This window comes from Vulpes lagopus, chromosome 12 (genome assembly GCF_018345385.1).
Source record: "Vulpes lagopus strain Blue_001 chromosome 12, ASM1834538v1, whole genome shotgun sequence".
NCBI classification, from domain to species: domain Eukaryota; kingdom Metazoa; phylum Chordata; class Mammalia; order Carnivora; family Canidae; genus Vulpes; species Vulpes lagopus.
The window spans coordinates 30187548-30215128 of NC_054835.1; the positions used below are offsets into that span (position 1 = coordinate 30187548).

Below are 27581 nucleotides of genomic sequence, written 5' to 3' on the forward strand. Positions count from 1 at the left end.
CTGTCTGGGTCCTTTTCTCTTATTATGTACCATACCATATAACATAAGTCTATAAAAACACATTAAGGCCTTTTGTAAAAAATATTTTAAAAAAAGTTTTATAGCTTACTGGAACATATTACCAAATTTCCAATTACTCTGTCATGTTAGAATACATTGTCCTCTAGTAAATATCTGAATACTGATATATGTTGCATCACAATGTCATACTCTGTTTATAAATAGAGCCAGAGTGTTTTTATATTGTTCTTTTCCAAGTGATATGGCATGTCTGCAGCACCTATAATGACATATTTGGATTTTAGTGCTTTGCCAGACATCCCTACTAGTCAAATGGGCCATTTTAGAAAGCATTGCCATTTGCTTTGTTAATTAGCAAGTAATAAGTGACTCTTCCCAGTCCTGGACAACTATTCTTGTCATTCTGGAGAATGCCCTTTCAAATAGGCTGTGAAGGAGAGTGTCTGATTAGAATTTGAAGTTTATAGAATGTCTGATGCTTATAAGTAAATGTATCCATATGCAGATCAGAATTTGTATTTGGAGTGGGTAGTTTTCCCCTGTCCTACTCTCAGGTCAACTGACACTTTTTTTTTCTTTTTTCTGTCCCTTCTATCCCTTCATATACAATAATATATACTCTTCTCCACCCCACCCCCCCCAAGAATTCTAGATTTTTTCCCCTTAGTATCTTAATCTTGCACTATTTTCAGTTTGTGTTTCTGGTGTCTTTAATAAGAAAGATGTCCAAACAAGACTGGAATAATTAAATCATTCAATGCCTATGGGACTCAGGGGCCTTCAAGATCTCTGGTGTCTGTGGTTTAAAGCCCTGTATCACCTGGTGTAAGTATGTGAATCCACTAGAAACAGTAGTCAGGAATGGTTGGCTGGCTGGCTCTTAGTCTCCTTGTCTGCCTGATAGCAGGGCACTAGTTCCCACAGCAGAGGAGACATGGAATGGGCTTGATCAGTTCAGGCTTGAATCCTGGCTCAGCCACATACAAGAGTTGTGACTTTGGGCAAAGCAGCATCCTCTCTGAGCCCCAATTTCCTTTTAATAGAGGAGGAGGACAGCATAGTGGTTAAGAACAAGGGCCATAGGGTTTGGGCCTGACTTCAGTGCTTGTTAATTTTGTGATGTTGGGCTCTATGTATGCATGTGCCTCTATGTAAATAGTTCCCTTACCAGTAAACTGGGACTATTAATAAAAACCACCTTAGGGCAGCCTGGGTGGCTCAGCGGTTTAGCGCCACCTTCAGTCCAGGGTTTGATCCTGGAGACCCAGGATCTAGTCCCATGTTAGGCTCCCTGCATGAACCCTGCTTCCCCTCTGCCTGTGTCTCTGCCTCTCTTTCTCTCTTTCTGTCTCTCTCATGAATAAATAATAAAAAAAAATCTTTTTTAAAGAAAACCACCTTAATAGGTCTGTTATGGAGATTAAATGAGTTGCTCCATGTAAAGTTCTTAGATTAATGCCCAGCATATAAGAAGTCTTACAACATATAGAAGTTGGCTCTGATGTTCAGAGTGATGCAGACGATGAAGATGATGGTACTTATCCACAAAACAGGAACATGATGAAGGACTTGGGTGAGGATTCAGTGAGACACTGATGAAAGCCCATAACATGCCACCTGATTCTTGGTTGATCTTAGGTAAAGAGTTGTTACAAAACATGAAAAGTATGTAAATATATAAAAAAGACAACTAAAGAGCCCATGATCTTATACCCAGATATCCAATGTCAAATATTGATAGTTATGTGCATACAGACCTACCTAATAATAATCAAACTCACAGCTTAAATATGTTAAAAAATATTTTTGCAATATGTTTTTACATAAAACTTATAAAGTAGGAGTTTTCTACACAATGACTTTTTAAAACACCATTTTTAGTGGTTGTATTTTGTTCTATAATGTGGATATGTATATATAATACTTTATTTAACCACTGAATTAATATTGGATATTTGTTCTCCCTACCATACACGGTATCTCACTATATTGATACACTGCTGTAGTGTGCATATTTGTTCAAAATTGTTTGTCTACGTTTGTTACTTTGCTCTAGATTCCTAGATAAATAATTATGGGGTACAAGAAATGGCTGTTCTTATTGTGGCAAATTGTCACACAAAGGATGTAGAAGTTTGCACTCTTACAAGAAGCATATGATATCATTTTGAACTATCACAGTCGTGAAGGTTTTTTAAAAAATGAAAACAAATTCAAAGTAATAGGCTCAATTATGCAGAAAAATCTATCATGGTATATCTAGAGACATTTCTTCTGGTTAATTAAATTTTGTGGTTAATAGCTACCAAAAATACTATACATAAATTATTAATCTTCAAGTGATTAGAAGAGGCTTTTGCTGGGGGTTTTCAGCCACCGTTACAAATGTCATATATTTAAAGCAGAGTATAGCAGAGTGCCTGTTAGAAAGCTTTTTCTTCTGATGGAATGTCAGGTAAGTAAGATTTGCTGTATCTCATTCTCTTATCAATTTGATGAGGGTAAGGAGGTCAGGAGGAGAGAGGAGAGCTAGAATGGGCCAGCCACTCCCTCCGTGAAACTATTCTTGTCATTCTTAGACATTCTGGTATCTGGGCACAGTGATCACATCCCCATGAAAAGCCTTGGGAAAGGCAGGATTGGATTCTATAGATGCAGAGAGTTTAAGGAACTTTTGAAGGCCACGCAGTGAATAAATGGTATCATGGGTTCATTGAATTCAATCTTGCTGGTTCCAAATTCCCTCTCTTTTCATTCTACCTACTTGCCTCCCAAGGGGAACATTTCTGTAGAGGAATCATTCATTATGTGAACCAGCTGCTACTCTGAGGAGGTCTTGTTAGTAGTCCCAAGCAGTGGGGAGAGGGAATGTCAATGGTATCCTGAGGATGGATGAAGGGGGAGTTGGAGCCTGTGGCCAGGCTTAAGAGAGTTCACCACTTACTAGAAGGCGAGGCACATGCTGGTACCGTGGTCTGAGCAGGTCCCCATCCTTTCATGTTATAAGCCGAGACTTGAACAAAATACCGTTGGCCCTGAAAAGTATCGAAATAGAATGTATGCATTAGGGATTGTATTGAATCAGTTTTACTTTAGAAGCAGATTCCTGTGTCTTATTAACTCATTGATCTATTGGGAAATCCACTAGCCATGCTTTAGCTCTCTAGCTTTTCCTATTACGTTTATGTGTAGTTAATAAATATCTTTGGGGTGCCCTCAGTTTCTGTGAGCTTTCTTTTTTCAAAATTGGAATGTCATAATTACTTTTTTCCTTCCCCTGAATTATATACTAATTATTAAAAGTCACACACAATTCTGCAAGGTTTACCCAAAACAGCAATTTCTCACCTCCTTATCCTTGTTTAACCCTCCCTAGAGGCAGTCACCATCATTTTATTAGCTGATCGACTTCTTTTAAAATTAACAAGTTACAATGAATATCTTTTCAGATTAGTACATCAAAGATCCGGTTCATTCATTTAGTGTCTGCATAGTACTTCACTGTGGGCAAATGCTGTCATTTATTTAACCAATACCCCCCACTGGTGAACATTCAGATTGCTTCCACATTTAATGCCACAATAAATAATGCTACAATAAATATATTTACTTAGCTATTAAAACTTTAAAATTCTTTGATTTCACTTCAGTTTTAAAACCATCTTTTAAAACAATGGCTTATATTCTTTAATGTCTTATGACACTAAAAATTTGGAAGTTGTTTGCTTACTTATAATCTTTTAAATGTTTTATATGGTTTTATATTTTTGCTTTGAGAAGCTCATTTTTTCCCTCAGTGAACCCAAAGAGGCATTTTTGAAGCCAGCATTTGATAAAACGTTGCTTGTGAAAATTGGTAAACAGCGTTTGAAGTAAAAAAACAAAACAAAAAAACCTCAGAAAACAAAAAACAAAATCACTGCATCTTTATAGTGCCTTTTTTTGCTAGAAGTTTTAATAATTTTGGCCTTACCATATTATAAAGTTAATTTTTTTAACATTAGAAATAGGTTTCCTTGGACTTCAGGGTTATGGCGATTCTGCATAAGTGTCAGTCTACTTCTAGGCTTTTATGTGATTAGGATAGTGTCTGAATTGCTCTCATTGGATGACCAAGTGGAAAAACTAATCCCTGTAAAAATTAGTTCAAATATTAGAGAAACTCTCTGTGGAGAGTTTTCCATTTTTATCACAATATCACTTTTTCTTTTAAGCAAAGGAAATTCCCTAGGGTTCTCTTCTGGCCCTCTTCCATCATGTGAGCTATAGGGTTGGGAAGCAGTCTCCGGCCGATAGCATCTCTGGGGGCCACCCACTCAGGGGTTTGTTTGCTCTGGTAATCCACACTGTTGGCCCCTGGTATAGACATGTGATTAGGACTAAAGGTCCAGATTCTGTGGTGGTGACCCAATCACCAAGAGTTCTATTAGAATAAGCTGGTTCAGACTTGAAGAGATGCAACCTAATGAAGCTTTTTAATGCTAGGTTTCAGGATCACACTTTGCAGATAACCATTTTAAAGGTCAAATCTTTTAGAAGAATGACAGCAAAAGCAAGAAAATTCTCACTTTTAAATAGAAAGGTCCTCAGATATTAATTATTTGAATTGGAGCAAAAAAATACAGATTTAAGTATACCTTAAACAGTTTTTATTAAAAAGATTTTGATGATTGTTTTGTTGCATTTTAATTATTTGAGGAGATACAGGGTTTGTTCCAGGATGAACTGATTTGCTAGCTGTTTTTATTTTTTACATTTCATATGCTCATATGGTTTATAGTTCTATAAATAATTAATGTTTGAGTTTAAATTTGTTAAACAAATAAACACAGTTTCTTCCAGTTTTTCATTCACAGTTTAAATTGGTTCAGATTACTGAGAAATGTAGTGCCACCATATATAGTTTCTTTTCTGTGAAAGCAGATTTAGACAGATTTTTTTTTTTTTAATCAAGGGAAAAGGATTTCTCTCAGGAAATTGTATGACTCCAATAGATGACTGATCTCAACTGAGGCTATGGGGGTGAGGGTTAGTGGAGGCTGTTATTTTTACCATCAGACAGAGAGTCAAAATTGGATCTCTCAGAGCCTTTGATCCCCCCTGAAGATTAGACTGTGATCCAGAAAGCAGCAGCTTTCAAGGCTTGTATGAGGCCAGTTTTTTTCTGATGTCTGTAGAACATGGCAACTTACAAAGTGGTTCATGCTGTCTGCTTACCCCTTTGTGGGGTTCAGATTATGGATACCAGACATATCACACTTAACGAGTGGCAGTTGTTGCCAGAGGACTGGGTGTTGGCAGTTGCTTCCAGAGTAGGCATTTGCTACCCAAATCCCAGCACAAACATCAGGGGCAGGGAAATGGGAAGCCTAATGGGAACATTTGGCCTTTACCGTTTTAAGTCCCATGATTGTGCATCTCAGGGTCTGCAGGTTTTCCATGATGATTTCTCCAGCCAAAGGACAAAAGTCTTTAGATATGCTCCATTCCACTGCAGGGAGAGAAAGACAAAGAATGAAATTCAGTCAGAGAATGAATCTCAGAAACTCTAGCAAAAGTGTCTCTCAAAAACTGTTAAGTTTGCCTTCTTTTCCCTGTATTGGCACATCTCACAATTTTCCTTGGGATAACAAGTCAGTTTCTAAGTTTGCAATTATTTTTTTTAAGTAAGAGAAAAATATTTAATCATTGAATGGTGATTAATATACCTTAAATATACATATGTGTATGTGTCTGTGTACATATGTATATAGACTCACACGTGCTCAGGCACATTATATATAACAGTTCATTGTATGTAGAAGGTAGGTTATTAATTGCATGAAAGAAGTGAAGGACATTCCCTTCTGTTAGCTGCCCAAGTCTGGTTTGGGCTTCACCATGCTACTGAAAGTGCTATTTCAAGGTCTCAGGGACATTTTTTTTCCCAAATAAAGAAGTCTCCTTTTATTTCTTTCTGTGTCATTGAACACCTTCTTCTTCTGGAAGCATTCTCTTCTTGTAGTGGCCCAACTCGCTGCTCCCCAGGTTCTCCTCCTCCTCCCTGGTCTTGTCTTCCAGGCTTTTTCATTGGCTTCCCTTCAGCCTGAGGATTTAGGGTTTGTGGCTGTACTCTTCAGTGCTCCCCCCACACCTGACATCCCTGAAATGGGTGTTCATTAACAATTCAACCTAACACCCAAATTCTAATGCCCCACTTTACTGTGAGGCCATTTTCTTTCATAACATTTTCCACTGGTTGAAAAAACTGTGCTGAGGAAAGATAAAGTGTGCCTCATCAGTATAAAGCGTCTTAAGTGACAGTTTACTCATGGCAGGGTTTAAGGCAATCCTGAATGAAGCAGGAGCTCAAGGCATATGGAAGATAAGTCTTGCACATTCTAAGCCTCATGATGACAAGCTGTATAGGTTTTAAGATTTAAGTTATATTCCCTAGGATACTTGAGTACTTCAGAATTAAGGCAAACCATCCCTATAGCCTTCTGTTTCTTTTGAGTCACACAGTCCCCCTGCTTTAGGGCTGCTGCTCCTGTACCCTCAGCTCCTCCCTATGTTCTTAGGAATGTAGCTCATTCTCATTCTCTAGAAATTATTTTCCTAAAGTTCCTAGTGCTCTGATTGTCTTCAATAGCCTCTTCCTGGGAAAGCCTGCCATTCTGGCCGCCTCCCCTACTTTTTGCAGCCTTCTTTCCCCTCAGTTTTGAAAAAAAACTTTTTTTTTCAATTTTTATTTATTTATGATAGTCACACAGAGAGAGAGAGAGAGAGAGAGAGGCAGAGACATAGGCAGAGGGAGAAGCAGGCTCCATGCGCCGGGAGCCCGATGTGGGATTCGATCCCGGGTCTCCAGGATCGCGCCCTGGGCCAAAGGCAGGTGCTAAACTACTGCGCCACCCAGGGATCCCTCCCCTCAGTTTTGATTGCACCCTTTCTTCCTACCCCCATCATGACCCCTCTTTCTGGCCTCTTCCTGGTTCCTCCTTTCCTTCTCCCTTTGCTATGATGTGCCTTGTGGGTTTGCTTTTGGCTTTCTCGCTTCACATGCTTGTCCCATGCTTGAATAAGCGGTGACCTTATTCACTCGTATGGCTCCAACAATGGCTCTCAAAACTGTAGTTCTAGGTCCACCTCTCTTAGGATTCTAACCTTGTCCTGCAAGTCTCCACGTGAGTGCCTGCTAGTACTTCTCTTTGCCAAAATAGGTTTCTCTTCTTGTTTTCTCAGCTTTATGTCATGGCATTGCCATATACCCAATCACCCAACCCCAAATCCCAGAGCATCCCTGCCTCTTCATTTTCCCCAATTCCTCATGATCGGTTGATTACTAAACCCAGTAGGTTCTGCTTTAAAATGTCTCTCACAAGTTTTCCTCTCCCTCCATACTGAACTTATTCTAGAGCAAAACTTTATAATCATGTGCATCAGTCTGCAGGTTTTTTTTTTGTGTGTGTGTGCAAGGAGGTGTAGGCCTGATTAATTAACTGATGAACTCTCCCAACTGATTTTTTCTGTTTATTTTATCCTTATACATGATCTTTTTATGACAGCCTGAATTATAGTTTAAAAATGCAGATCTCTGCTTAAAATCTTTTCATACTGTCCAGTTGCTTTCAAAATAGAATGAAATGTTGGGGCACCTTGGGGGCTTAGTTGCTTAAGTGTCTGCCTTCAGCTCAGGTAATTTTAGGGTCCTGGGATTGAGCTCCACATCAGGCTTCCTGCTCAGTGGGGAGCCTGCTTCTCCCTCTCCCTCTGCCTCTGCCCCCTGCTTGTGCACTCTCTCTCAAATAAATAAGTAAAAACTTAAATGTTAACAAGGCATTCAAGGACCTTCATAATCTGGTCCCAGCCTTACTCTACTAGTCTCATCTCCTGCCATGTCTCACAGTAAAGTCCTTGCTTTGTAAGTCTCTGTTACCTGATTATTCTGTATACTTTTTTGCCTCTGTGTCTTTTGCTCATCTTCTACCTGCTGCTTGGTAAAATTCTACTAATCCATTAAGACCTAGCAAAGTTAACTCTAAATTCCTCAGCAATAATTAAATACACCTGTTTCTGTGTTCCCAAAGCCCTTTATTCATATGAAAACAAGATTTATTACATATATATTATGCTTTATTGCATGTATCTCTTTTTCTTGTTAGATTGTGACAAATTTGAGAATAGGAGAAGTACCCTTCCCTTCTTCCTCTCTAGTACATGGATTTATGCCTCTGGTGCATAGAATGTGCTTCCTAAATATTTTACAAATAAAATATATACAATTTGATTATACGCATAGATATACACACATGCATATGTGTGCGGGCACATACACATGCTCAGAATAGACTGGTTCTTTTCCAGCAAGGAGATATTTTTCTTCCTGTGAATCTTCTCCTTCTCTAGTCCCTTGCCCTTTGAAGCTCTCAGGCATGTTGTGAAATGTAATTTGAATCAAATGATTAAGATTATATGTTGAATCTTAAAGCAGGCCTACACTTCCTTACAAATATGTATTCTAAAACATTTAATATATACATTATATATATAGATCTGTGTATGTATTTTTTTCCAAAATGTTTTATTATGCTCATGAGCTACTAGCTCTGAAGAAGCCAAGTCTCTGGAAGTCGACTTGGAGAGGGTTTGTAATGTTGCATATAACTAGCTAAAGAAAAAGGCGATCACTGAAGAAATTATCACAAACAAAACAAAATGAAAACCAGTAGCAAATTTGCAAGGATATCTAGAAAACAAGGGATACAGAAAAATTCTGGAAATAGAAATATCCTTGGTTGCCACTGAGACATATGTAATTGGCTAATGTTGAGGAGCTCCCAAGTGGGAGGATGAGAATCCATAGTTTCTGATTCCAGGCTAAGGATTCAGGGTGATTTCCTAAAAGAAGAGCTAGAGATTGCTAGGAATATCTCCAAATGGTTAATGACAAGTTCGTCACAGATACAATCTTTAAAATTTGAAAGGAACGATTTATTTTTGAGTAACAACTGTTCCTGTTCTATGGCAATGTTTTACAAAACATGTTTCAGGTGGAAAAGGGGACCTAGCTTCTTGAGAAACAAAACAAAAAACAAATAAGTGGCTTTGTAAGGAGATACGGTTCTGCTTTGGAAGTTAATAGAAAGTTTTAAGTATTTAATTAGATCTCGTAATGTGAAAGAGAACATTCACGTGGAAGGAAAAAATCCTCCATGTTGGAATGGACAAGCTGTTCTGGGGCAACAACAGTCTTTTCCCTCTATGTACTTCATTGGGTTGGTGGACTCTTTTGATATGAGGAAAGGAGCTTCTGGTCATTTAAAAACTGAGGGAGGGAAACAGTGAGCAGGAATCACTTTGAGAGCCCACTGGGAATTCTAAGAAGCAACTTAGCATGGTCTCTCTGGAAAGTTATGTGTAGGTAGTTTAAAGACTTAATATTAAAGCCATGAGAAAATCACTTATAAGCCTGCTCTAAATCCCTGAAGGACTGGAGCCATGTATATGAAGTTTAAAACTATATAAGACTTATAATTTTAAGATAAAGATCAGGGCAACTGTTTCTACTTAGGTCTGGGAAATCGAAGCAGGGTTTAATCATGCAATGGCTTATAGCAGTTGAACATTAGCGAGAAAGAGACCAGACAAAACCTAGGTGTTAGTATTTCTTAAAATTTGGCTCTGGCTCAAACTGTGATTCACTATATTTATATCAAATAACTATGAATATTTTAAATATGACGCATTATTATTTTAACAAATATTTCGATTTTATCTAAGCTTTAGCAAGTAGAGTCTTTTGGGAGGGAGAGTTCTAGCTGAACACCTCTATTTACTGGATGGCAGCTATGTAAAAAAAAAAACATAGGCCAAAAGCTTAAGAAGAATGAGCTTCTGAAAGTCTAGCTTTGTCACCTGAAGCCTATTATGTGAGAAGAAAAGTCACAGAATCAGTGCTAGAATAGAAAATTCATGACTGGAAGCATTAGGATGCACAAGCAGGACAAAGTCTACACTTAGGTAAATTTTCAGCCTCGTGGTATGAGTTGTGTGAAACCCTGCTTTGGCCAATAATACTTGTAAGTTTTCAGGCCAGTTTCTTGAGAGGTAAAGACTCTGCAAAAAAAAAAAAAAAAAAAAAAAAGGCATAAAGAGATAACAGGGGTTCCTGGGTGGCTCAGTCAGATAAATGTCTGACTCTTGATTTTAGCTCAGGTCATTGATCTCTCAGAGTCCTGAGATCGAGCCCCATGTTGGGCTTCATGAAGAGTGTGGAGTATGCTTAAGATTCTTTCTCTCCCTCTCCCTCTCCCAACTCATGCTCTCTTTCTCCTTAAATAAATAAAATCCTTTAAAAGAGAGATAACATTATAGCAATGTCTAATTTCTACTTAGTTGATAAAAAAACATCTAAAACCTGCTAGTATCCAAGTTCTCTCTCAAAACCTAGAGCTGCTTTATTCTGTGCACGTGTCAGGAGAAGCATACTGTAAGAAGTGTACTCTTGCTTTTTGCCCTGCTCAAACCTTCCACTTTTAGCCTTATGTCACTTGACCTCAGACCTATTGTTTTTTTCTCTCTTTTGGTATGCTCTCCTCTTCCCCCAAATTATCTTCCCCTTCATTCAAACAGGAGTGGTTCAAAGTCCCTTCCTTTCCACAGCTTTCCCTGGCTTTCTAAGGGAAGCTCCTTGGCCAATTTTCCCGTAGCAACTTTAATATATTGGTCACACTACACTTTATTGTTTTGTATTTGTTTTCTAAGAGATCTGCCTCCTCGGTCATGAATGAGTTCTGAGATCAGGAACTATGTTGGATTTTATCAGTTTACAAAGCACCTATCTTGGCACCTACCATAGCATAAGTATTCAGTAAATGGTGCATGAATTGATTACTTGATTCTTAACTATGGAATGCTTAAAGTCTAAGGTAGACAGAAATCTGATGCTGGTATATAGAGAATAAGAAAACAGTGTCAGAATAGAAGAGAGAAAGAGAACAGAAGTTGCTTGAGCTGCCCAGTAAGTGGTTGAGATGGAGATTAATTCCTGGCCTCCAGATTCCCAGCATCTCACACTCTTCACTTGTCCATACTGCCACTCAGGAACCAAAAAAAAAAAAGTTTATTTCCTGTTCCCTATCAGCACTTCAGTGGAACCAAAACGGCATTCTTACTGGCCACACTCACCCCGGCGCCTTAGCTAATGAACGGAATTTGGCTAGACTGCCCAGCCCAGTACCAGAGCATTATGAAATCCTCCCCGATCCATCTAATTGTGTAGTTTCTAACCTTTGAGGCCAACCATAGCACAAGAGGAAGAAAGAGGGAGTGAGGGACGTGCCGAGAAACCCAGAAGGAGATCAAATACAGTCTTTGCTAGAGATGAGAAGATGTGTCTTGCCGAAGCATGAACCCGCTCAACACTTGTGGGTTTTAAATTGGGAACTGACGTGAAAAACTCTGGATCTGGGAATTCTGTTTAGCTCTGGCAAAATACGAGGTCGGAGCTGCTTGCATTTTTTATTTTTAATTCCCTTGGTAGTCCTAGGAGCAGGGGCATGCATTACTTTCAAACAAGAATCTTTATTGTTTGCATAGCACACAGTCTTTCAGTTAATTAGAAAAACATTTTTTTTCCCCCAAATTAAATTTCCCTAGAAAAACAATGATTTAAATTAAGGGCAAAAGGCTTTTTTTTTTTTTTTTTTTTTTTTTTGACACTAGTAAAGCCTTCCTGCACCCACAACTTCTGGAAGATTAAAAGCAAGGTTGGAATCAGAGGGCTATATTCATTTATTTATGGTCAGATTTTTTTTTTGATATTTTTTTTATTGGAGTTAGATCACAAAATCACAGTAAATATTTAAAACCCATTGTTCCCTGTTTTACCGCATTTTGCTATTATTTATGCTCTGGAGGTTATTGATATCTGTTGTATCTGAATAGTGGAAATAATAGATGATGGTGCACATCTCTTCCCAATCATTTTAGTGACATTACATTGTAGCTTGGAGTATTTACACCATAAAAAAAATCAGAAATCAGGTCTTGATTTTTTTATTTTGTGAACTGTCTAGATCAGGTATTGGCAAACTATAGTTCACGAGCAAAATCCAGCCTAGGTCTGGTATTGTATGGCCCAGGGACTAAGGGATAGTTTTAGTTTCTACACTTCTAAAGGATTGTGAAACATACACACATACACACACACACATACACACAAGAATATGTGACAGAGACCATATATGGCCCCAAAAGCCTAATAATATTTAGGTCCTTAACAGGAGAAATATGCTGATCACCAGTTTAGACTTAAGAAAGTGATCAAGAAAATGTCAGTAATGCAGGTTAAAAGTTTCTCTGGCTGTTTCATTATGATTAGCACAAAAAACCTGAGGAAATATTCTTTCAGTACTCAAAAATTACTTGATTGGACAAAGAAGTTGCTTTGTCCCATTGATGAATGAGTGGGGTTCCACCATAAGCCTTGGTTATTTCTCCTTGTTTTACCTCCTTAAAGTAAATGAAAACATCAACCAACACTTAAATGGCATCTATACTCACCCATTAACTGCAGCTATAGGTTGGCTCACAGATGCAAGAGTTTGATAAAAATAAATGAAAGCATTTTGGGTGATTCAACAGGTTATATATAAGAAACTTACAAAAAAGAGTATTGTATATTTTATTATTATGATTTATAAATTGTATACCACATATCCTATCAGTAAAATTTATAGTAGACTTAATGTAGGTATACACAAACAGAGATAGCTCCCCCACCCCCACCCCCACTGAAAGCCAGTTGTTAAACATTTACCATTCCTACCACTGAATAAATGATAAATGTTTGCTCGGACAGACTCTTAAGGGTGGATATACCCTGACTAGCAGGGTATAATGTCAGGGGGAGTAGATTTCTTAGGCATAATTTAGGTAACATTTTTACCAGGAGGCAAGAATGAAGTGTGCAAACCCCTTTAGGAGGCAGGAGTGGCACAATGAGGGAATCTGGGGCAAAAGTTTAGTTACCAAGCAGTCATCATCTGGAAGGTCTGCCCAGTGGCCAGGCGTCAGGCGCTGGGCAGTGCAGGTGTCCGGGCTTCCTGTGTCAGTTCTTCCAGCCCAAGCCAGGGCTGCCCCAGAAACTGGCGCAGCACATAGCCTATGGGGGGGCCATCCTTGGACTTGACTGCAACCAGGATGGTGGAGTTAGGGACTGCCCAGCAGAAACCTGCATGTCAACAGTAGGTTTGACAAGACATACCAGTCCAGTACTTCTCATGGTGTGGAAGAGCTCCATTCCTCAACCAGATTATCTTAGCTTCACTATTATTATATTATTATACATTAGCATTATATTTTATTTCATTGTTATCTGGACTCTATGGATGGGTACTTTTGAGGCACTATGGATGGAAAATAGGCACACGGGTCATTAATTGAGACAGACTTTTGACTCTTTTTTTCCTGGCATAGTGCCATATCCTTGAATTATAGGAAGTCCAGATTTTCACTTGTTTTAAACTACTTTTTCATAGAAACTGTCCAGATAATAAATCTTTGTTTATTAAAGAAGCATAAGCCTTTCAAAGGTTTCAGATACAACTGATTGTTAGCAGATACAACTGATGGTAGCAGATACAACTGAATGTTAGCAAGGACTCAAAACCAAGTGGCAGAGAGCTGAAGGCCCGGACTGTAGCCCCTCCAGCCTTCCTCTGAGAACAGGAACCTCTTCCACCTGGGAAGAGCCCTTCTCCTGGATGAGCTTCCTAGGATTCTGCGAGTTTTGTTTGTTGTGTTCCCAGCAGAGAGCTGCCCTTCTCACCTGCAGGGAGGGCTCTGGCAAGCTACTTTATGTTTCTCAAGGGCACAAAGGGAAGCGCAGCATCAGCTGTTTGATTTACACACATAAGGTCCAAGATATGTGGCCAGTTCACAGCTTTCTGAATCCTTCTGGGCTCCCATGGAATTAAAATAACCATCCATAGGTGCAAAAGCAACAACATTCCAACTCTCCCACCAGGCAAGGAGTCTTTATTCAGAGATTGGTACTCTTAGCTATTTGGCTGTTCTTTCATTTTCTGGCTGTGCCCATTTCACCATCCCATGTTCCTCTTTATCATGCCATATTGATCTCTGGACACCCACTCCATTCTCTTGTATAAGCATGGAGTAGGAGCTCAGATTAAGCAGGTTTGACTTCTGTGTGGACACTGATAGGTTGTGGACAGTCCTTGTAGTTCCATTTGGTTCCTGTGAACTACAAAATACAGACTCCTTCACTGGGCATTTAACCTAATTTCTGAGTGTTTTTCCTTTGCACTACTCCCTGCATTTGCCTTGTGCTCCAAGGAAGGAAAACTAACACTTAATGAAAATCTAGGGGATCCCTGGGTGGCGCAGCGGTTCGGTGCCTGCCTTTGGCCCAGAGCGCGATCCTGGAGACCCGGGATCGAATCCCACATCGGCCTCCCGGTGCATGGAGCCTGCTTCTCCCTCTGCCTATGTCTCTGCCTCTCTCTCTCTCTCTCTCTGTGACTATCATAAATAAATAATAAAAAAAATTTGAAAATCTACCACATTGTTTTACAGATAATTTCATCATTTCTTTCTTATAATAGTCCTCTGAGATAGACTAAGTCACTCATTGAGACGTTCTACCAATTTAACTAGTGGCAGAGCTAGGTATTAAAGCCAGTCTGTGTGAATCCTGAGCTCACCTACAGCTTCCTCTTGTGCCTGTGGTCAGACCCCTGCCCTCACCCTTGCCAGCAAGGTCCTGGGGGCCTGAGTCTTCTCCATCTTCCAGCGCCGGCTCCATCACGCCCACTTCTCTCCTCTCTGATTTTTGGATCCTCAAACATGTCCGGCTTCTTCCTCTCACACAGACTTAATTTTGCCGGAAATGTTCTTCCTTCTTTCTGACTTTGATTGTATTCATTATCCCTTCCTTTACCCTGAGCAAATCAGTATAAATGTCACTCCTGTGTATAAGCCTTCTCTGATCCCAAGGTAACATGAAGTCTCTGTTTCATCTCTTGCACCACCAAACACTGTCCCTGTGGAGCACTATTAGTGCTATTATCTTTGATACTGTTGGCTCGAGGAGGACATTAATTGTGTATATAAACAGCCAGCATATATTGTAGAATAGCGTAGGACAGTACATACTTATTGAATCCATGTTAGATTACAGACCAGCTAGGTTACAGGGATACGGAGAGGTAAGTGACATGGTCCCTGGCCTCAAGGAGTTTACTATTTAAAATGAGTTTACAAAAAAAAAAAAAAAAAAGATTTTACAGATGAAGACAGGAGGTTTGGAGTGTTTGGGTCTGTCTCAGACCAAAGTTCCTTTCCCATCACCATGCTCTCTCAGGAAACAAAGTCATCTTTCCAGCCTGATGTCTCTCCCATCTCCTCTTGTCAAAAAACTACCCAAGTGAGAGGCTCAGCCTCCTTCAACATGAGCTCACTCTGTCTGATTTCCAACAGTAATTGTATCTATCATTCTTCCTGGCATGAATACTCTCTATTTTGTATTATAATGATTTCATGTATTTTCAACTCTGCCTGTACAACATATTTCAAGTTGGCCTTTTAATTTCTTTTAACTCCAATATTGGAACTCTTGTCACATTGGCACTCTGTTTGAGACAGTTTGAGAGCTCAACTGGTTTCTCTGTCTCTGTGCATACCCCTTATTAATCCACAGAAGCCAGAACAGTCTTTTCAAAGCATGAACATATCACAATACTTTGCTTCACTTGAACATCATAAGTGCACTTGGAATAAAATCCTAACTCCTTAATGGACTCTGTAACAGGGATGGGCAAACAGACCTGCAGGCCAAATCCAGTCTCCTGCCTGTTTCCGTACAGCCTGTGACCTAAGAATAGTTTCTGTGCTGAGAAAAAAAAATTGAAATATTTTGTAACTTGAAAATAATGTGAAATTCATGTCTTACTGACCATAAATAAAAGTGTATTGGAACACACCCCAACTCATTATTTTGCATATCATCTCAATGGTAGAATTGAACAGTTGCAATACAGACCATGTGGCCCATGAAGCCTAACATGTTTACTGCTCTGACACTTTGTAGGAAGAATGTACAGACCCCTAGTCCACAAGAGTCATGATCTGACTCCTGTCAGCTTCTGTGAAACTCCCTGACCTGTTATTTTATACATTTTCCTTTGTCCACACACTCTTCCCAAGTTATTTCTACCAAGTTCATCCTGCACCTCACTCTCATACATTATCCTCTGTTCTTTTGGTTTTAGCATTTATCACATTATCTTAATTTGAAAGTATTTATTAGCTTACTTGCTTACCCAAGAAAATGTGAGCTACATAAGCTGGTCGGCTTTTCCTCACCGTATCCCCTGGGCCTACAAAAGGATATGCACATTGTAGGCATTGCCCCCCCACCCCCCAAAAAATGTGAAATGAACATTTTATCTTCCCTGTAAGTTCTTCAAGGAAGACACTGTGTCTGACTCATTTCTGCATCCCCCACAGTGGCCCACATTGTGCCTTGTATGGAGTAACAGTTCCAAAAATAGCTACTGACCAAATAAAATGCCAGTCACTTTCTCTTCCTCCTGGGATGAAGTGACAAAACACTTGCTGTCTGCAGGACCCCAAGAAACAATAAAACATGTGTAGCATCTTTTTCACTTCATCCACACTCCACTGTTTGATAGCACATTTTAAGGAGGGGCCATGGATTCCTGAATATTCCTCAGGCTATAATTATATCAAGTGTCCAGGAGAGGATGTTTTCAGCTGATGCAGAGTTAGGGTAGGTGTTTTCTGATGATGGGAAAGAACCATTGACCAAGAGTGAGGCTGGCAGTTTTTCCAAAGAAAATTGCTCTAATTACTATTATTTTTTTAAGGTAATAGGTTACCTTTAAAATATGGTGTGTGTAAAATGTGACCCAAAAAAAGATAAAAAGGAAATCCTGAATTAAACAACAACAGGTAATGGTTTATAGGAAGCTAAAGCTTAGGGATCTTTAGAGGAACATGTGAAGACCATCTATTAATATCTATTGGGGAACTGTGCTTCACTCCTAAATATTTCACTTTATCCTCTTAGCTATCCCACATGGTAGGTAATGATTTTCTCATTGTACAGCTGAGGAACTTGAACTTTTAAACAACTGGCTCAGGACCACACAACTTGTCAGTGCAGAGTCTGGACTTGAACCCCTTGTCTGTCTTGTCTGCTTCCCAAGCCAAAGACAAAGGGATGAATGGACTAACAGCTATGTTGAGGTCTTTTCAGCAAGAGAAAGTACCAACTGTGAAAAGCTTGCAGAAAGTATTTGGAATATTTGACTTCTATTGAGGGAACCTGAGACGGGCTCCTGGTTGGTGCCTGTGTTTCCTTTTCCCAAGGGCCAGCATTGTCTCTCATACTCTGATTTCCTTGTTGTGGTTTCAAGAGGGCGAGAAAGTTGGGGCCAGTAACCACTGAGCAGAACAGGGGATTATACTTAGGCTGGGGATTGTGAATCTCATGAAGGTGTTCTGTATTTTCATGTCAGTTACATGTGGCTGTGGTGGCCAAGATAGGTACGGATTAAAACACACACACACACATACACACACACCAACAGCAGCATAAACAGTCTCAGAAGAGTCATATAAATTGCTGGCATATAATTTGAGCCGGGTTCATGTTATTTAACTTCACTGGTGCCAAATCTTCCTCCATCTCTTCTCTATGTTAGCCTTTTCTGCCCACCCCAATCCTGCTTCTCTTCTGGCTAGAGACACTTAGGCCAAGGTGAGAGAGAAGATGGATGACCTTGGAACAAATCAAGTGCAGAACAGGAGTGGTTCTCCAGGATCCAAAGGAATTTGTGGGAGAACAGAAATAAATAAGAATGGACAAGACCACCTTGGGAACAGTCAGCCACAGTCTTCCTCCCTTTGTCTCACCAAGGGGAATGTACTGTTTGGGGTGCTTCACTTCTATATTTGTTTTGACATTCTACAGTAGATTACTCAACAAGGTGTCTTATTGACCCTGAAAAATCCAATCATTAGATTTTTTTTTTTCCCCATCAAGCCAGTCATAAGCCTTCCAGAGTTTCCCAGAGAGACAAAGAGCCCTGTATTCCATTCCCATTCTCAGCTTCTCTTTCTTGTAGATGACCAGAATGGCTGATGTTGAGGGTACAAACCTCAGTATGCTCATTTGGGGGTTCTTTACTTGGGGAACAGGAATTCCAAATGGGCTTCAGGGAGTCAAAGAAAACCCTTCATATTGTAAGCAACATAGATCTATTTTCTCCCCAGATCCCTATGAAAAGATTACATATCATTATGCACAATGTATATCCTAGCTTGAGCTATTTAAAGGGCCTAATTACTTTTCTTGGGGTTAGTGCTATAGTTGTCTTAGTTTTGTATGTTGCGTTTTGGTTCTACATTTCTACTTATATGGGACATACCTAAATTTTTAGCATTTACAAAACATATTTGAGTCAGTAGTCTGAACCTAAAATGTATACTGCTGAATATTTTCCAGCTCATCTGTATATTGGGGAGATTTACCCATGCCTTTTATCTTGGTCCATGGGAGCAACTGGCACATAGTAGATTCCTAATAAAGATGACTTAAATGAATAAATGCAATAATTGATTTAATAAAGAAGACTCTTGTCACATTCACAGTTACAAAGGAAGAACAAGACTGCTATTTTGCAAACATTCAACAGAGGTCATCCACTGTGGGGAAGATGAAGGTAAGGTGTTCTTAGAGTTTCAGATTTTGAAAAGTCTTTTTCTTATTCTAAGGTAACAAGATGGGGCAGGGAAGTCACTGGCAATATTTAAATCTTAGGAGCAAGGTACTGGCCCATAAACTGAGAAAAAGAATTATGTAGACTCACTAGAGTAAAATACACATAGTAGGGTTTAGTAAATATAGCTGAATTTATTGCATTTTCTATCTGTTGGCCCAGTATCCAACACCAAGCTCATTGCTGGCATATTTGAGATAGGAAGTCAAATCCAACTTTTCATTTAGTGCTGTTTGGTGGATTGATTTATCACACTTTTACTGACTCCCTAGTAGGAACCAGATGATGTAAAGTAATGGGGATGGGATTATGAGTAAAGTTTGATCCTAGCCCTTAAGGCAGTGGCAGTCCAATGGGAGTGATGCATGAGTCACTATAAGGTTCTAATGCAATGTGATGAATATTAGGAGAGAGGCAGGCTCAGAGTGGGATCTCCCTCGGCAATCTGGGGACAGGGTGGCTAGGGACAGCTTACTGGACAAGCTGGCTCCTGAGAGTATAGGTCTGCCAAGGGAAGAGAGTGGTCAGAGGCATTCCAGGTAGAGGTTGCTGTGTGAGCAAAAGCACAGATTCATAGTGTGGTCAGGGGATTGCAGGGCAATTACAGGGAACAGGAGAAGAGGTGAAGTGGGAGAGGATTGTGACCTTAATCAGAGAAGAGATTTGACAGAGAGGCAAGAACTCATCATACTAACATATCTTGGAGGTATTGTGGAGCCATGGATAGAAAGCATTTTAGAAAGATCATTCTTGTAGCCTGTGGGAGAATAACTGGAGTGGGTAAGGCTATAACTAGGAAGACCAGAAAGATTATGCCATGGATCATGCCATGATCCATGTAAATGGAATGCCAGCTCAGGGTTGGTGCTATTTTCATGCTTTGTGAAGAGGAAGAAACTGCTTGACTTCCTGTTAGCCACCAAGAGACACCTTTTCCTATTCATTGAGGCAACTGTGAGCTAAATTTTTATGTAAACCCAAAGACTTGGCATCTCCAGCTCTTATAGGAATCATGAATACTGGAGTTCAGCTATTTTTAACTAAGAGCTATTAACAACAGTGTATATTTTTAAATTTCCAAATCAAATATCATGGACATATCAGAAATCATGTTCCCTTGGCAGGTGTATGTAACTGGTCTCAGCTTTACTCAGAGCTCCATTGCAAACAATAATAAAAACACTGACCTCTCATTGCTCATTTTGTATTTATGAAGCGGTCACCATCTCAGTTTACACATGCAAAACAGAGTCGATTGGATTTGAGGTGAGCAGGAATCCCCTCTGACAGTAGATTTTTGGGAGGAGGCTTTCACCCTTAAATAACTTTCAAAACAACACTTGGTGGCAAGAGATCAAAGAAATGCTATTACCACAGGGGCTGCTTTTCCCCCACAATGGTGTCCCTTCAGTCAGCCTTATTAGTGACCGGAGCAAACACTCTTCTACACAAAATCAGACCCAAGCCCAGTGAGATGTTTGTTCACATGGTGTTCCTCTCTGAGGAGTCCAGGTGAGAGAAAGAGAGGAAGAAGGAACACAGGAAAGTCAATTGTGGCTGGTACTTGTCTACTTCTCATCACAGGAAGAACATCTTATAGTTTCATAGCATTTTCAGTTTGTGATACTTTCCTTCACATTTTTCTCCTTGTAGAGACCAGGTCATCAGCTCTGCAAGGTTGCGTGTGCTATCCAAGACCACACACTAAGAATGAAGGGGAGGGGGACATTTTGAATCCAGGTCTGTCTGGGCTCAAAATCCAGTGCCCTTTTCCCTCCCAGTTCAGTGTTTCCACATGTCCACAAGGTAAGGAAAACAGTGGCTGCCAAGAGGGAATTACAGAGGTGCCCCAGTTCCTAAGTTTGGATTTTGAGAAAGTCTGACAGGTGATCCTTCTGAATCTTCAGTTAGCTGTCAGATGAAGGTACAGTTCCATAGACTAGCTTCATTCCACAGTGAGAGTTAGGGCATTGTGCCTTTGGCATTCCAAGGGGCTCGCCCCCCGCACACTCACCCACTTCCCTGTAGGGCCCTGGAAAAACATGTAGCATTTAGATTTTGAAGGGTTTTGATACTCCTTCAAGTGCAAATCTCTGGGACCATTTCTTAGGTGGCTCAGATTCTTGACCTTCATGAGCATACTGCACTTCAGTGACACTTTACAACTTCAAAACACCTTCATGCAGTCACATTTCCACACAGGAGCCAACACTTTTCTGTGCATCTTTAAAAGACTTGAAGGCATATGCTGGTGGGTGACAGGTATGTGAGCATGAATAAGACATCTTCCCTGCATTGGGACTCAGCCCCTCAGGCAAATGGATAAAGATATAGGTGGTTGTAGTAGGACAAGATGCTTCCTGTCACAGGCAGGTGAGCAAGGTGATATTCAGGTTCTAAGGACTAACACAGTTGGGAAGGGGATAGGACAAGGGAAGGTGATGTCTGGTCTGGGTTTCATTTTTTTTTTTTTTTAAGATTGTATTTATTTACTCATGAGAGACACAGGCAGAGGGAGAAGCAGACTCCATGCCGAGAACCCAGTGCGGGACTCCATCATGGGACCCCCAGGATCATGACCTGAGCCAAAGGCAGATGCTTAACCACTGAGCCACCCAGGTGTCCCTGGTCTGGGTTTCAAAGACTGGGTAGGATTTTACCACAGCAAGGAGAGCATTCCAGGGAGGGAGACTGAGGGTTGAGAGAGTGGGCATGATAGGGTAAAGAAGGGATGGTTTGAAGCAGAGGAACTTGGCATGCCCCCAGGGGCTGAGGAATGGGCCTCACTTTCACATGTGAAAGTCTTTAATGCAGTGCTGAGAATTGGTTTTTATCTCATGGGATCCAGTGAAGATTCATGAGCAGAAGAATGACACGATCACTTCATGATTTAATCTGTGACCAGTGTTGATGTAAGGAAGGTCACGAAAGACATTTAAACCTTACAAGCTCTGTTAGGTTAGTTCTTACTCTTCTATTTCAAGTAAGGGAGCTGATTCTTTAAAGTGTTCTGGTGACTTCCTGATGGCTGGTAGGCACAGGTATCACAACCCACCTGTGCAATTTTGGACTTCCATTTCTATAGATACCACATGCCTGTATGACAAATGGCCCTTAACCTTTTTGTTTTTTATAGAGCCTATGATTTTATAATATCTGGGGTGGTCTGCCCAGCTCATTCACCACCAACATTGTACATAGTATCACCACCAACATTGTACATAGTAACTTAGATTTCCTGTGTAGGTCTGCCATACCTGAGAACAGTGACCTTTCCACATGATTCTTTCTTCTTTTTTTACTTCAACTCAGTTATCAAGATGAATCTCCTCAGAGTAATTGCTGGATAGTGTTGACAAATCCTTGAATCTCATCATCGGACAGCAGCCATGCTGACAGCAGACCCTCAGAGCTGTGCCACATGAGCTACTGTGGCTTCCACCCTGCTAGGTCAGGTCCGGGACTTTGGGGACCCGTCAGCTGAAGTTCCAGACCCAGAGCACAGTCTCTTCCATCGCAGAAAACCTGGTGGAGGGCTCTGCTTTGAAGTTCACTTTTTTAACACCAGACATGCCACTGAGCTCCAACAGTAAATGAAAGCAAAAGCTAGAGTTCAGGCAGAAGCTAAAAATAATTACAGGCTTTGGCTGACCCTCTTATGGAAATAGATTCTTCCATTTATAACAGAAACTAAAAAAAAAAAAAAAAACCTACTGGAGGTGGTCATGGCTGAAATGGAGGGTTTCTAGCATCTCAGGGGTCACTACTCAGTAACTGATTTCAAATTATTTTGAATGGTAAGTTCTCACATCAAGGTGTATCAGCTTCACCTGTTTATAAATGCCCTTACCATTTTTTATTTCATTAAGCCTCAAAATAGAAAAGTGATGAGCACACCTCAGGCTTCAGGGTTTTGATTTTTAAAACAAACAAAATAAAAAAGAGACAAACAAAAAACAGGCTCCTAGCTACAGAGAACAAGCTGATGGTTGCCATTGGGGAGGCGGATGGGGGATGGGGGAAGTGGGTGAAGGGGATAAAGAGCACACTTCTGGTGATGAAGACTGAGAAATGTATAGGATCATTGGATCACTGAAACTATGTGCCCCTGAAATTAATCTTACTTACATTGTATGTTAATTATACTTCAGTTTTTTTAAAAAAGCATTTGTAAATGTTAGATACTGATTAGGTAATTACCTAAAAATTTTAGTCTCATACAAGATGTTGAAAATGTGTGTGTATATCAGGGAAGAGGCTAAATGCTGCCTGGCACTTGAAATTGAGACGTGAAAGTTTATTTCAGTATTATTATTTTTTTTAAAGATTGATATGTTTATTTTTAGAGAGAGCAAGAGAAAGAATGAGTGTGGGGGAGGGGGTGAGAGAGATGAGGTGGGGCTCGATCCCATGATCTGAAATTACTACTCTAACCAAAATCAAGAGTGGGTTGCTTAACTAACTGAGAACCTGGGTGCCCCCCAAAACTTACTTTTTAAAAAAGATTTTATTTATTTATTCATGAGAGACACACAGAGAGAGAGAGCCAGAGACACAGACAGAGGGAGAAGCAGGCTCCACACAGGGAGCCCGATGTGAGACTCGATCCCGGAACTCTGGGATCACGCCCTGGGCGGAAGGCAGGTGCCAAACCGCTGAGCCACCCAGGCATCCCAAAACTTATGTTTAAAATGTATAATTTATCCATAAATTATCTGACTAGTATTAGGAGATAACTGACCTAGAAATATGCATAAAAAGATTTCCTTTTTGGAAGACATTGGAAATCTCTGACTTTTCTACATGTACCCGTCATTTCACCCATATAAAGGGATGGAAAAAATGTGTTTGAAAGTAGCAGATCTGGGGATTCCTGGATGGCTCAGGGGTTGAGCATCTTACTTCGTCTCAGGGCGTGATCCTGAGATCCTCGGATTGAGTCCTGCATCAGGTTCCCCGGGGGGAGCCTGCTTCTCCCTCTGCCTATGTCTCTCCCTCTCTCTCTCTCTCTGTGTTTCTAATGAATAAATAAATAAAATCTTAAAAAGAAAAAAATGTAGCACATCTAATACCTTTCTTTTAAAAAAACAAGTGGCATTACAGCATGGAAAAAAAAATCTAATCCTTTTAAAGGTTATAGTCCCTCTTAGCTTGCTTCCCACAGGCCACTACTGATACCTGTTTTTGACTCTTCTTCCAGATATTTTCCATATGGACAAAATAGAGAATATACTCTGACCTCCCAGGAGGACATTCTGTTTCTTCATGGGTAAAATGAGAGAGTACCTGGGTAATTGGTTCGTTAAAACAATGACATGGAAAATACTTGACAGACTTTGGAAGGGTCTGCTAATATTAACTGACCATCCTTAACCTGGAGTTCACGGACCTCTGCAAAATCTAAGGCTTAGCTTCACAGTGTTTAAAAAGACCTTGAAATTTAAACTTGTGTTTTCATTGGGCAGGCAGAGCCACTGTGGCTACAAACTTTTCAAAAGGAGAATGATACCAAAGCGGTTTAGGACCAGCATTCTAGAGCCCGAGTGCCATTTTCTCGGTGTTGTGCCCTATTCATTGAACATGCATCACATGAATGAGAGGATAAAGATTGTGAAGCAATACAGTTGTCCTGCAGGCTTTCTAACTGTCTCTGTTTGGTTTTCTCTCCTGTTATGGCCTTCACCCCGGAGCACTGTCTACATGCTCTTACTGAGCCATCCCATTCCTCTAAATAAACCTACTCACTTGCCCCACAGTGTCAGCCTTCTAAAATTGCCCCCTCCATTCTCCCATTACCAAAACTCAAAATTAGGGAAAGCTGAACTTCTAATTAAAAATTAAAGATACTAAAAAAAAAAAAAAAAAAAAAAAGATACTGGTGCAGCCCGGGTGACTCAGTGGTTTAGCGCCACCTTCAGCCCAGGGCCTGATCCTGGAGACCCAGGATCGAGTCCCTCTTCAGGCTCCCTGCATGGAGCCTGCTTCTCCCTCTGAGCACTGGTGTGAGGCCGCTCACACAGCAGAGGCTGAATGTTCAGTTGCTGAACTAGGAGCTAGAACTACTTTAAGATGGCAGGGTTTTCTAGGGCTCCTCATTTTATATTCCCTCATAGTTATATCATAGAACCATAATTCTATAAATTGCTCAGATAATGGGCTAGACTCATTAACCTGTGAAATGCCCTCCCTGGGCCCTCCCTGTCTGGTGAGTGTTGCTTGGGGGAGTATATGCTATTGGGGATATAATAGTGAACTAATAGTGAACGTAGGATTTTCATCTTGGCTCTGTGACCTTGAGCAAGTCCATTTACCTTTCTGGGACTCAGTTTCTTCAGTTCTAGAAGAATAGGTTGGGCCAGATGAACTATGCTTTTCCTTGGACAACATGACCAAAAGTTCCATAAAACCAAACCTTTATCCTCTGATCTCAAAAACATCAAACCAACACAAACACATTCTTTATCTTCGTTAATTCCTTACCAAATAACAAAGAATTTACCACCACAGTGTCAAATAGATTTACCTATTTAAAGATGGAAGAATAATAAAATGATCAGAAAAGAAGGTAGATTTAAAACGATACTGCTAGAAACCATTTAATAATAACCAAATAAATTCACTTGGAAATTCTGGGGAAGCTTTGGCAAACTGTTTCTGTTAAGTAGCTAGAACTATCCAAGTGAAAACAACTCAAATAGAATTTGAAAGAAATGAGAGTCCCTCTTCCCAACTTTTGACAAAGCAAAAAGAACAGACTCCGATTCACAGAAAAAAATCACTAGGAAAGATGAAGTCTCCATGAAGTTCTCTTTCTCCTACAGGAACAAAACCATGTTAAGATCTACTTCTTGGAGAAAGAAAATAATATAGACTTTGGAGAATTCTAGTAGGTTCCCTGTAATAACAAGAAGATGTTATTCTCAGGGCAAAGAAAATGGGAAGTCTGTCATTTGGGGCTTCAACTCTCAAAACTGGGCTGGCTTTTCTCCTGCTTATTGTACTGTCCGTTCTTATTTTTAAATTATATATTATTTAAGTAACTGTGGCTCCATTTTATGACTCTGAAAACAGCAGAAACACTGTCTTCCTATTTTAGGAAGAAACTGAGGCCACAGGGGGTAAGTACTTGCTCAAGTTCACGCAGCTAACAAGTAGAGGGACGTGTAAAAAATTTCAAATGAATGAGGAAGGGAATTGTGATTGCTTGCATTTCAAAAATAGTTCTTTTCTTACCTTATTAAACTCAAGTTTTAGAAAAAAAATAGGCATAATAATGTCATGATTTTGTTAAGTGGGGATAACTTGGCTTAACAAGGAGGAACAGGGTCATGAAGGCTTATGTGTGAGTTTCATTTTTTAAAGAGATGCTGATGAACTTGTGTAAGGCTCTCCTCATCATGGAGCAGTTAGTGATCAGGATTTATTCAGATGCCATGAGGAAAAAGCTTTTAAGTACATAAGACTTTAAAATGAATTCTAAACAAAACAAATGAGCAAAAGAAGAAAAAAAGCAAGAGAGACAAAGCAAGAAATAGTCTCAACTATAGGGAACACACTGATGATTGCCATAGGGGAGGTGGGTGGTGAGTTGGGGGAGATAGGGGATGGGGATGAAGGAGTGCACTTTTGGAGATGAGCACCAGGTGATGTATGAAGTGTTGAATCACTATATTGTACATCTGAAACTAATATAACACTGTATGGTAACTATACTGGAATTAAAAAAATATTTTAAAAAATGAATTATTCTTCCCCATGGAAACCTCTAAAATTTTCAACATTCCCACAGTAGTTTTATAATAATTACTTATGGAAATCATCCCATATAAAAGGAATAAAGCTTTTTGCATAAATTTGAAGAAAATATTTGTTTTTAAAATAAGGAACATGGGATCCCTGGGTGGCGCAGCGGTTTAGCGCCTGCCTTTGGTCCAGGGCGCGATCCTGGAGACCCGGGATCGAATCCCACGTCGGGCTCCCAGGTGCATGGAGCCTGCTTCTCCCTCTGCCTATGTCTCTGCCTCTCTCTCGCTCTCTCTCTCTGTGTGACTGTCATAAATAAATAAAAATTAAAAAAAATTAAAAAAATAAAATAAGGAACATAACACTAAGAGACAAAAAATGAAAAACTTGCTAGTGATCACCAATACTAACAAATTAAATATTTTTTTATTTTTTCTTTTCCCTTCCACAGTTAAGTCCATGATCCACTTTGTATCAATTTTTATATAAGTTTTGAAACTTAGGGTAAAGGTTTGTTTTGTTTTGTTTTGTTTAGCCTCTATATATCTGATTGCTGCAACACCATTTGTTAAAAAGGTGTTGGCAACTGGATTGCTTTTGTCAAAAATCAGTTGGACATATTTGTGTGGCTCAAATTCTGGGATCTCTCCTGGATCTCTCCATAGATCTTTGTGTCTGTCCTTCCATCAATACCACACGGTCTTGATTATCACAGCTCTGCAATAAAGTCTTGGAATTGGGTAGACCAATTCCCTCCACCATATTCTGCTTTTTAAGAATTACTATAGCTGTTTTAATTCCTTTGCCTTTCAATATACACTCAAAAAAGCCTTGTCTATGTCTACAAAAAAATCATGCTTGCACTTTGATAGGTTACTTTGCAGGGTGTAGCATTCTGGGCTGACAATTCTCTTCTTTCAGCTCTTGGAAAATATTGTGCCACTTTTGGCTGAACTCCACAGTTTCTGATGAGAAATCTGCTATCATTTGAATTGGTTTCCTTCTGTG

General features: G+C 39.9%; 1 protein-coding gene across 1 annotated transcript in view; it reads right to left on the reverse strand.

Moving 5' to 3' along the window:
• ANKFN1 (ankyrin repeat and fibronectin type III domain containing 1) overlaps nucleotides 1–27581 on the reverse strand; it is a 451629-nt gene that overhangs the window by 67596 nt on the left and 356452 nt on the right. The window contains exons 10-11 of the mRNA XM_041724056.1: nucleotides 5415–5512; nucleotides 2966–3056 (exon numbers count right to left, since the gene is read on the reverse strand). Of these exons, the coding sequence (XP_041579990.1) occupies nucleotides 2966–3056; nucleotides 5415–5512 (189 nt within the window). The remainder of the gene's footprint in view (nucleotides 1–2965; nucleotides 3057–5414; nucleotides 5513–27581) is intronic.